The sequence below is a fragment of the Phoenix dactylifera genome, chromosome 6 (genome assembly GCF_051530095.1).
Source record: "Phoenix dactylifera cultivar Ajwa chromosome 6, Ajwa_hap1_PhDact_Kaust_v1.1, whole genome shotgun sequence".
Lineage (NCBI taxonomy): Eukaryota > Viridiplantae > Streptophyta > Magnoliopsida > Arecales > Arecaceae > Phoenix > Phoenix dactylifera.
This window is the reverse complement of record NC_143195.1, coordinates 21,651,001-21,662,500: the sequence shown is the minus strand read 5'-3', so window position 1 is coordinate 21,662,500 and position 11,500 is coordinate 21,651,001. Positions and strand designations below refer to the sequence as shown.

The 11,500-nt window shown below is 53.9% G+C and overlaps 1 protein-coding gene across 1 annotated transcript; it reads right to left on the bottom strand.

Moving 5' to 3' along the window:
* Window positions 1-2,565: 2,565 nt before the first annotated feature.
* LOC149753347 (uncharacterized) lies at window positions 2,566-4,186 on the bottom strand. Its single transcript, XM_089923887.1, has 2 exons — window positions 4,006-4,186; window positions 2,566-3,923 (listed from the first exon to the last, which is right to left on the bottom strand). The coding sequence occupies exons 1-2, from the start codon at window positions 4,183-4,185 to the stop codon at window positions 3,009-3,011; spliced, it is 1,095 nt and encodes a 364-aa protein (XP_089780013.1). The 5' UTR covers window position 4,186; the 3' UTR covers window positions 2,566-3,008.
* Window positions 4,187-11,500: the final 7,314 nt, after the last annotated feature.

Sequence of the window (11,500 nt, the reverse complement as noted above, 5' to 3'; positions counted from 1 at the left end):
AGAGGGGAATTAGGGTGTAAAGAAAGTAAAGAAGAGGTGGAGACTCCGAGGAGCTGAAGATCTGGGATCCCGAAACCTCCATCTGAAGCGGTTGCAATCCCGTCGGAAGTGGGTGCTTCCAACCGGAGGCGCCATCGGCGTCTCACGAAAGAGACGAGGAGCCGGCGCGGATGAAGAAGAAGTGGACGAAGGAGAAGTCCACACTGCCTCCAACCGGAGGCGCCATCCACGCCCCATGAAGAGGATGAGGAGCCGCCGCCGACGAAGCTCCCGCTGCCTCCAGAGGAACGCCACCTCCAAGGGATATTCCGGTCCATCCCAGTGTTAGGGGAGAGAAGGAATACAAGGGGGAAGAGCATATGGAGGCGCGGTCCCGGATCAGGCGTCTGGTGCAGAGCTCAATCGGGAGGCTGAACTTCAAGGAGGGGAGATGTGATCCCGGATGAAACGCCTAGAGCGGAGTTCCGCCGGGGAGACCCTCCTTGCTGATCCCAGATGAAACGGCTAGTTGGCTGAAGTCGCGAGGGGCGCGCCTCCCGTTCCTTCGGCAGGAGTCTCTCAGCCATGCGCCAGAGAGAAGGTCCACGATCCATGACAACTTGAACAGCTCCAGCTTGGCAAACTCCATCGCACCTGCACCTGTATTTATAGCCAAACTGCAGCCCCCCGGTCGTTCCGATGCGGGTGGCTCCCATAAATGCGGACGCATTGAATCCGGAGCCGTTCTGACTCTCGAGGCGTATTTTCCCGCGATTTCCTAAGCGTCATTCTCCTTAACCGCATTCTTTGTGCAGGACACTCCGGGTGGCCTGTACCCCTAGGTCCACGTATCTCCGCTCGCGCCCAGGCCGCATCCGCTTCGAAGAACGCGCGCATCGCGGCCGCTTAACTGACACTCCTCGCAAGCAGCAACTGGCGATCCGATTTCCCAGGTAACGCATCTATTAGCGTTTAATGCCCTTCTGGTGTTCCCCAGGCAACGCTTGGAGAAGAGGAGAAACACGATCGCAGCTGGCCACGGAGAAACCCCGTCGGGCTGCAAGCGACAGGCGCATGACCAACGAGCGGAATCTCCCGAGGCTCGGCCCTCGGATGCCAGGCTAACCCGATGACCATCCCGGGAGCAGACTAGCCTGAAGCCCCGACCGGTCGCCTTGGCTTGCGCCAGCCTTGGCCGACCAACGAGCGGAATCTCCCGAGGCTCGGCCCTCGGATGCCAGGCTAACCCGATGACCATCCCGGGAGCAGACTAGCCTGAAGCCCCGACCGGTCGCCTCGGCTTGTGCCAGCCTTGGCCGACCAACGAGCGGAATCTCCCGAGGCTCGGCCCTCGGATGCCAGGCTAACCCGATGACCATCCCGGGACCAGACTAGCCTGAAGCCCCGACCGGTCGCCTCGGCTTGCGCCAGCCTTGGCCGACCAACGAGCGGAATCTCCCGAGGCTCGGCCCTCGGATGCCAGGCTAACCCGATGACCATCCCGGGAGCAGACTAGCCTGAAGCCCCGACCGGTCGCCTCGGCTTGCGCCAGCCTTGGCCGACCAACGAGCGGAATCTCCCGAGGCTCGGCCCTCGGATGCCAGGCTAACCCGATGACCATCCCGGGACCAGACTAGCCTGAAGCCCCGACCGGTCGCCTCGGCTTGCGCCAGCCTTGGCCGACCAACGAGCGGAATCTCCCGAGGCTCGGCCCTCGGATGCCAGGCTAACCCGATGACCATCCCGGGAGCAGACTAGCCTGAAGCCCCGACCGGTCGCCTCGGCTTGCGCCAGCCTTGGCCGACCAACGAGCGGAATCTCCCGAGGCTCGGCCCTCGGATGCCAGGCTAACCCGATGACCATCCCGGGACCAGACTAGCCTGAAGCCCCGACCGGTCGCCTCGGCTTGCGCCAGCCTTGGCCGACCAACGAGCGGAATTTCCCGAGGCACGGCCCTCGAATGCCAGGCTAACCCGATGATCATCCCGGGAGCAGACTAGCCTGAAGCCCCGACCGGTCGTCTTGGCTTGCGCCAGCCTTGGCCGACCAACGAGCGGAATCTCCCGAGGCTCGGCCCTCGGATGCCAGGCTAACCCGATGATCATCCCGGGAGCAGACTAGCCTGAAGCCCCGACCGGTCGCCTTGGCTTGCGCCAGCCTTGGCCGACCAACGAGCGGAATTTCCTGAGGCCTAACCCTCGGATGCCTGGCTTAGTGCCGGAAGAATTTCCTGAGGCCTAACCCTCGGATGCCTGGCTTAGTGCCGGAAGAATTTCCTGAGGCCTAACCCTCGGATGCCTGGCTTAGCGCCGGAAGAATTTCCTGAGGCCTAACCCTCGGATGCCTGGCTTAGTGCCGGAAGAATTTCCTGAGGCCTAACCCTCGGATGCCTGGCTTAGCGCCGGAAGAATTTCCTGAGGCCTAACCCTCGGATGCCTGGCTTAGCGCCGGAAGAATTTCCTGAGGCCTAACCCTCGGATGCCTGGCTTAGTGCCGGAAGAATTTCCTGAGGCCTAACCCTCGGATGCCTGGCTTAGTGCCGGAAGAATTTCCTGAGGCCTAACCCTCGGATGCCTGGCTTAGCGCCGGAAGAATTTCCTGAGGCCTAACCCTCGGATGCCTGGCTTAGTGCCTCGGATGCCTGGCTTAGTGCCGGAAGAATTTCCTGAGGCCTAACCCTCGGATGCCTGGCTTAGCGCCGGAAGAATTTCCTGAGGCCTAACCCTCGGATGCCTGGCTTAGTGCCGGAAGAATTTCCTGAGGCCTAACCCTCGGATGCCTGGCTTAGCGCCGGAAGAATTTCCTGAGGCCTAACCCTCGGATGCCTGGCTTAGGGCCGGAAGAACTTCGAGAGTCAGGAGTCGGCAAGACGCTGCCAAGGGTTAAAAAGAAAAAAAAAAAGAGGAGGACGAAAGCGAGATGAAGAAACATTCGACTTGTATTAATTTTCATTGTTTCAGGGCCAAGGCCCATACAATTTGGCAAAATGCCGACATACAAAAAAAGAGGACAACGAAAGGTACAAGAGGTCAGCTTGGAGGAACCCCCGGGTCGGGAGCGTCGGGCTCGTCCGCAGGGGGTAGGGAGGCGGTAGGAGAATCAGCAGGCGATGGCGCCGGAGAGGAGTCGAGAAGGGAAATCCCACTCAGGTCAACTTCGGGGTACTTAGCCGACACCCTTGCCAGGCCCTCCTCGAAGCCTAAGATGAAGGATTCGGACCCCGCGTCCGACGCGTCACGGACGAACTCGTCAGACTGACGATAGGCCCGTACCGCCTCCGACATATCACGGGTGAACTCGGCGGACTGACGATAAGCCTGTACCGCCTGGCGCCCGATCTCCGCACTCTTCTCGGTCAGCGCCGCCTCTGCTCGCTCCGTAATCTGAGCCTTAGCCTCCAAGACCTTCGCCACAATCCGGTCCTCAGCCTCGGAGGAGACCCTCAGCAGATTAGCCTGAGCCTCCTTACGCTCCGCCTCGGCAGCAGTGCGAGCGGCCTCAGCTTCCTCCAGGCGCGAACGGAGCTCTTGGTCGTTCGCGCGGGACCTCTCCAAGGCTGACTCCAATTCGCCCAGTTTGGCTTCAAGAGACCGGGTTCGGTTGCGGGCGCTGTCGGCAGACCGCTGAGCCTTCTCCCACCTCTCTCGATAGTCCGCGACCTTCCGGGACTGCTTTTCAGCTCGTTCCTCCGCCTTCTTAACCCTGCTTTCGAGGCCCGAGGCGACTTTGAGTTGCTCCCGAGCTTCCAACAGTTGCTTCTCGAGGGCGGCGAAGCCGAGTGCCTGCTCTTCGGCCTCCCGGAGCCTCGCCTCGAGGTCCCCGGTCGTCCTGCCCGCCACAGCCTGGCCTCCCTCTTCCACTGCTTTCAGTCGGTCCTCGGCCTTCGCCAGAAGCCCCGCCTGTTCCTTGTAGCACTCCTCTAGACGGATCATGTACTGGGCGAGCTAAGAGATAGGAAAAGTGAAGGCGTCAGGCGGAGAACAACAGAGCTAATAAATGGTGAAAAGCGGCCAGAAGAACACTCACCGACATGAGACAGACACAGCTGGCAGCCCCGACGTCAGAGACCCCCAACTCCCGGACCCGCCGACGGTCCTTCTCCAGCAGCACTGTTTCGATGAGGTTTCGGGCGCCATCGGTAGTGAAGGCCGACCCCGATTTCTCTCCGGAGCCGGATGGTGGTTCTGCAGCCTTACCCTTATCCATCGCCTGGGGAAGAGTCCTGCTGATTGTGCTCAGGGCGGGGGTCACTCCAGGAATTGATAGGGCCCCGCTCGGCCGGGGCCTCGGCGCGTCCCTCCTCGGATCATCAGGAGCCGGCTGAGTCGAAGGCCGGGCCGGGGACCGATCACGTCCGACCCGTCCGTCTCGAGCGGGCTCGGATGATACCTCCGGAATAGCGGCAGTCTCACCACCGGAGGGCTGATACAGCGTCAGCTGCCGGTCCGTGCCCACGGCGTCTCCCTGATCGGTGGGCCCGGACTCGTCGGTCGGCGTCGGAGGCACCTCCTTGCGGGACTTCTTCGCCGGCGGGGCCCCGCTCGGAGGAGCTCGTTTCCTCCTCCAGACCGCTTCCAGTAGGGACGACCTACCAACAGCCGGTCCCTTGTCCGACCGCATGACGTCGTCAATCTCTGCAACAAGAACGAGATGGTCGAGGGCTGAGAAACCGAAGAAAAGAACGAGACGAAAGAGGAGAAAAGAGTCAAAAAAGAAATGGTGGCGGGCTCACGGTCGGTGGGGACCGAGCTCAGACCGACATTCACCAAGGTATCCTCGGAAATAAGGCGGGCCACCGGGGGGAGCTGGCCCTCGGCAACCAACCCCTTCAAGGCGGCCAAGCCATCGGATTCCTCCCTCGACAGTCTCGATAGGCCGATCGGGGACTTCATCGGCGTCTCCCAGGTCGCCCTGATTTTCCAAGAGGGATCTACATCGATGAAGAAGAAACGCTCCTTCCAGCCGTGAATGGAGGAAGGAGCCTCTTTGACGAGGCCGCACCCTCGCCGCGCCGCAAAGCACCACCACCCTTTGTCCTGGGGGTGGCCACTCAGGCTGTAGAACTCCCAAAAAACATTCAGAGTGGCGGGAATCTCGTGCATGCGGCAGAGAACCTGGAAGACCGTCAGGGCATGCCACGAGTTCGGCACCAGTTGCGTCGGCGCAACTCTTAAACCCCGGAGTACCTGCACGACTAAGTCCGAAGGGGGAAAGCGGAACCCAGCCTGGAGAATGCCCTCATTGATGGCGATCTTCCCTGGAGGAGGATGGGACATCCTCTCCTCAGGCCCCGGGAGCGTAACGTTGCAGGCCTCGGGAAGGTGGTACCGAGCCACGAGTTTGTCTAAGTCCTCGGCGACCAGCTCCGACTTAATGTGGTCTGCTCTCACTTCGCCCATTCCTAATGGCCAATAAACCTACGGTCAGGACGGGGACAAGAAGGGGGGAAAGACCGGGACGACTGGGGTACACTAGTACAAAAGGAGAAAGTATGAAGAGCCCTAAGTAGAAGAATGGGGTAACTCACCGGAAGAGAAGGAAGAACGGCTCCGAGAGCGTCAAAGGAGAAGCAAGCGAACAGTCCGACGGCAACAACGGCGGCGCAAAGGGGAAACTCGAAAATGTCTGTAAAGAGGAAGACGGACGGGGGAGGGTCCCCGGTTAAATAGGCGGAAAGGCGGGTGATGCCTCGATGACGCCAGAGGACGCCTGGCCGCCGAAGGGTCGCTCGCGCCCCAAAGGCGAATCGACACCATTAAGGAAGGATGTCCGCCAAAATCCTCAGACTGCCAGATCAGCAACAACCGCCATACGCCATAAAGAAGGCGGGTAGCTCGAAGCGCGCGCGCCTCTCCGAGGGATGGCGGCAATCTCGAAGCATCACTCCCTTCACCCGCTCCCCTTCTGGTTCCAGGCTCGGAAGTGGGGGGCTACTGTTACGGGGGAACTAAGCCGCCATGCTCCACGTGACCGGCACGCGCGCCCATGAAGACTACGGCTGTCCTTTGATCCAGCAATCCGACCCCGAGTCGGACATCTTCGGCTCCACAGCCCGACCTCGAGTCGGCCGTCCTTTGATCCAGCAATCCGACCCCGAGTCGGACATCTTCGGCTCCACAGCCCGACCTCGAGTCGGCTGTCCTTTGATCCAGCAATCCGACCCCGAGTCGGACATCTTCGGCTCCACAGCCCGACCTCGAGTCGGCTGCCCTTTGATCCAGCAATCCGACCCCGAGTCGGCTGCCCCTTAATCTAGCAATCCGACCCCAAGTCGGATGTCCTCAGCAACGCAGCCCGACCCCGAGTCGGCTGCCCCCTGATCCAGCACTCCGACCCCGAGTCGGAGATCTCTTGATAACGACAGGCTGCTTCCCAGAGGCACGCCGAGGCCTCCTGCTCCACTACTCCCTGCAACGGCTGTATCCGATGCTGTTCCACGATCTCCTGTATCAACCGTACAAAGCGGAACTCCACTACGCCCTGTCATGGCCGTACCCAGCGCTGCTCCACGACGCCCTGTAACGGCCATGTCAGTGACCACTCCATCGCGCCCCACGATGACAAACCCCCCTGAGAGACCCCCCAGCCAGGTATATATGCGGCTGGGGGGAGAAGGGGGGGTAAGCAATATCTTCCAGAGCACTCTCTTGCTTGCAATTATCATCTCTCCTCCTCCTCCAATCTCCTCTGACTTGATCGTCGGAGGGCCCCCACTACCCCAGTGGTGGTGCGAGGCTTGCTTGCAGGTTTTCCGGTGGAAGGTGGAGCGTAACCAACACCAACCAAGACAACTCAGACGGAACTCCGTTCACACCGCTGTGTCAATCGTTCTCGGTTTGGACCACCAGCAACAGTAAGAATTAAAGCTTTTAAAACAATAGGAAGATCAAATCTTCACCTTGCGCGGGTAGACGATCACCGCGAATCTGAATTCGTGGTTATGGGAGAGGGTTCGCTTGAAGCCGTTCAAACGTCCGGCCTCTACGGGTATCCACACGAAGTAGAGAACCGATCAAAGCTTTCTTGTCTTCCCGGGGTGCTAGCTCCCTTGCAAAGACTCCTTTGATGGCTGATCTCTTCTCTTTCTTTCAACTCTTGAAAGTGCTTGAGAGGAGGAAGAAGAAGGTTGAAGAAGAGGAAGAAGAAGAATCCCCACGCAGCCTTCTTTCTTTTCCCTGCGTTGGAAGGAAGAAGGGAGGAAGAGGATGCCGCCAACCTTTGGCCTTGGTCTTCCTTGCTTGCGGCTGATCACAAGAAGAGAGGAGAGGGAGGCTCACGGCAAGGAGAAGGAGGAGTTCTTCTATGCTTAGGGCGCCGGCCTCACACCTCCTTTTATAGCCATCTAGGGTTCCTACTAAGTAGGAGCCCTAGACATCTTTCCAAAGAGGGGGCGCCGGCCCCCTCTCTTGTGCCGCACCAATGGATCAAGGGGGAGGGGCTTGCGCCCCTCCCTCTTGGTAAACCCTAGTCCACATTAGGGTTTGCATTGCCCTAATGTGGTCAAGCCCTAATCCTATTAGGTTTAGCCCAAGGGTGAACCAATGGATCCAATCTAGGTAAGTCCTAATCCAATTAGAACTTGAATCAATTTTGACTCAATTGAACTCTTCAATCCTAATCCAATTAGGAGTCTTATTGATTCATTAGATTAATAATTAATTGTGACTTAAGAAACCCTAATCCATATTAGGATGTATTTAGTCCTAATCCAATTAGGATTAGATTTGAATCCGAAGTCCTAATCCAATTAGGATTCCTAGGAATCCTACTCCAAGTAGGAATCCGATTTAGATTCAAAATTTCTAATCTCATTAGGATTGAGGAATCCTATTCCAAGTAGGAATCCCAGTCCTAATCCAATTAGAACTCTAGGTATCCTACCCGAAGTAGGATTCTTGTTTCAAGTCCAATTAATTAATTCCTTTTTCCTTCTTCAACCTTTTATCAATCAAATTGATTTCTTGTGATTCCTAATCACGATTTCAACCATCGGATCGGTCAATACTTCTAGTGTGTGTAACCCCATAGGTTCTATTCTGACTGGTAGTGAGATATATTGTGATCTCTATCACTATATCATTGAAAACTCCTTTCAATGGGTTGGAACGATTCCAACTCAACTCATTGGGGTTTATCGATCATCAAGATAATCCCTATGAGTCCCACCATCCACCAGTGACACCTAGCAGCATGTAGTGGCTACCCAGCAGAATGGAATGATGAACCTCTAGGTGCAGTTAACATGTGATACAGTCCTACTATCGTGGATCCCTACAGGACGGAGGTCATGGACAACTCGTCAAACCCCATCGTCTGTCATATGTCAAGATTTATTCGACTCGAGTTCGATAGTGAAAAACTCTTTCTCCACTGTGTATACTGCCCCGGCCGAGGTCTTACGAACTCAGTCTTATAAATCACATAGGATCTCTCCTTATCTATCAAGGTCGATAGATTCCATATAGGTGCATACCTTACTCCTACAGTGAACTTACTGCAGCCAATCTACACTGCATGGACCCATATGGCTAGAGACCATGTATGTGTGCAGTCAAACTACAATAACCTCACTGTGAGTAGCCGAAGCACCGCAGGTCAAAGGACCAGTCACACTACTGCAACATCAAGCAAGTCACTGACGAGTGGATAGACATCCAAGTGACTTCTTGTATTGGTCACGCTCAGTACCCTTGTTCTCTAACAAGCACCTGCACTATCACTTCAGTGTCCCTACACTGTGGACTCAAGTCTCGTCCATCCAGAAGGAGAGTGATCTGTGCACTGATCGGATCGATCACCGTCCTCGTGATGATCCTTTGATCAGGAGCATTTAGAAATTAATCACCAATGATACATGGCTCAAATTCTCAACTCTTGAGAATATGTATCATTATCTTATTAATTTCTTGGACGATTCATAGACACATAAACAATATGAATGAAAAAGATGCCTTTTATTTATTCAATAATAAATAGTCAAGTACAAAATTATGTCCCTAAAATCAACAATGTGTCAGCCAAATTGGCTTCTAGGGCATACATCTAACAATCTCCCACTTGCACTAAAGCCAATTGGTCATATATCTTAGGCCCATCTTCTCAAGGTGGGCTTCAGTCTTTTGCTGACTCAGCTGCTTAGTGAAAGGGTCTGCCACGTTATCCGCGGAGTCTACTCTCTGCACCTCTACATATTTCTTCTCCACATAGTCGCGTATGAGGTGAAAGCGCCGCTCTATATGCTTAGACTTCTGATGAGACCTTGGCTCCTTAGCAAGGGCTATGGCGCCATTATTATCGCAGTAGAGTGTTATGGCATCTGATGTCATCACATCCAACTCTGCAATGAATTTCTTGAACCAGAAGCCTTCCTTAGCAGCTTCAGAGGCGGCGATGTATTCGGCTTCCATAGTAGAATCAGCAATGATCGGTTGTTTAGAACTCTTCCAATTTACCGCACCACCATTGCACAAGAACACATATCCAGATGTTGACTTCCTGTCATCGACATCAGTCATGAAGTCTGAATCTGTGTACCCTTCTACCTTTAACTCTGATGATCCTCCAAAAACCAAGAATAAATCTTTAGTTCTTCTCAAGTACTTAAGAATATTCTTCACAGCTGTCCAGTGTTCTTCACCTGGATTCGACTGATATCTGCTTGTGACACTCACAGCAAGAGCTATATCAGGTCGTGTACATAACATGGCATACATGAGGCTTCCTATTGCCGATGCATAAGGAATCTTGCTCATGCGTTGAATTTCCTCAGATGTGTTGGGGCACATCTTCTTGGAGAGATGAATTCCATGCCTTAGGGGTAAGAGACCCCTCTTGGAGTTTTCCATGCTGAACCTCTTCAGCACCTCCTCTATGTACATTTTCTGTGACAGGCCAAGCATCCTTTTAGATCTATCTCTATAGACCTTTATTCCCAAAATATAGGATGCTTCCCCAAGGTCTTTCATGGAGAATTCTTTTGACAACCAGACCTTGACCGAGGTTAGCATGGGAATATCATTCCCAATCAGGAGAATGTCATCTACGTACAGTACGAGAAAAACGACAGCACTCCCACTAACCTTTTTATAAACACATGGTTCCTCCTCGTTTTTGATGAAATCAAACGTTTTGATTGTATCATCGAAACGAGTGTTCCAACTCCGAGATGCTTGCTTTAGTCCATAGATGGACCTTTGCAGCTTGCAGACCTTGTGATCTCCATCACTGGAAGTAAAACCCAAAGGCTGTTCCATATAGATATCTTCATCAAGATATCCATTCAGGAAAGCAGTTTTCACATCCATCTGCCAGATTTCATAATCATGAAATGCTGCAATGGCAAGCAATGTTCGGATGGATTTTAGCATGGCTACAGGTGAAAAGGTCTCCTGATAGTCAATGCCTTCGCGCTGACTATACCCTTTCGCCACAAGCCTTGCCTTATAGGTCTCTACCTCTCCATCCGAACCTATCTTCCTTTTGTAGATCCATTTGCATCCAATAGGTACAATACCTTCTGGTGGATCTACTAAGGTCCAGACTTGGTTGGAATGCATGGAGTCTATCTCTGACTTCATAGCTTCCAGCCATTTCTCGGAATCGATATCAGATATCGCCTCGTTGTAGGTTTTGGGATCCTGTATGTGATCCCTATCTCCCACTAGGAACATTTCCTCAGTATCCTCTTCAAGTATACCTAAGTATCTATCGGGAGGATGGGAGACTCTACTAGATCTACGAGGTGGTTGAGGGACATCGTGTACTGGCTCCTTATGAATAGGTTCTTTAGGATCCATGACTCGTTGCTTTTCAGAGACTTTCTCTTCAAGCTCAATTTTCCTCCCACTGCCTCTATCAAGGATAAACTGATTTTCCAAGAAGATGGCATGACGGCTCACAAACACATTGTGATCCTCTGAGACGTAAAAATTGTATCCTAATGACTCTTTAGGATATCCTATAAAACGAGCACTTATGGTCCTAGCCTCTAACTTGTCCGCCTGTAGTCGCTTGACGTGGGCCGGACATCCCCAAATCTTGAGATGACCCAGACTTGGTTTCTTACCATGCCATATCTCATACGGTGTGGTAGGAACGGATTTAGAGGGAACTCTATTCAATAAATAAATCGCTGTGAGTAAGGCATCTCCCCAAAGGAACATAGGTAAATCAGTGAAGCTCATCATGGACCTGACCATATCCAATAGGGTCCGATTTCTCCTCTCTGACACCCCGTTGAGTTGAGGTGTACCCGGAGGTGTCCATTGTGAGACTATGCCGTTTTCTTTGAGATAGTCCCGGAATTCTCCACTAAGGTATTCTCCTCCTCGATCTGATCGAAGAGCCTTAAGAGGTTTTCCAGTTTGTTTTTCTACTTCATTCTTGAACTCTTTGAACTTTTCAAAGGATTCAGACTTGTGTCTCATAAGATACACATACCCATACCATGAATAATCATCGGTAAAGGTAATGAAGTAAGAATAACGTCCCCTGGCTAGCACATCGAATGGGCCACATACAT

Excerpts from the sequence above, each read along its gene's own strand:
- LOC149753347 (XM_089923887.1), bottom strand. The coding sequence starts at position 4,185 with ATGGATAAGGGTAAGGCTGCAGAACCACCATCCGGCTCCGGAGAGAAA. Across the intron at positions 3,924-4,005 it reads GCTGTGTCTGTCTCATGTCG|CTCGCCCAGTACATGATCCG; the intron begins GTGAGTGTTCTT and ends CCTATCTCTTAG.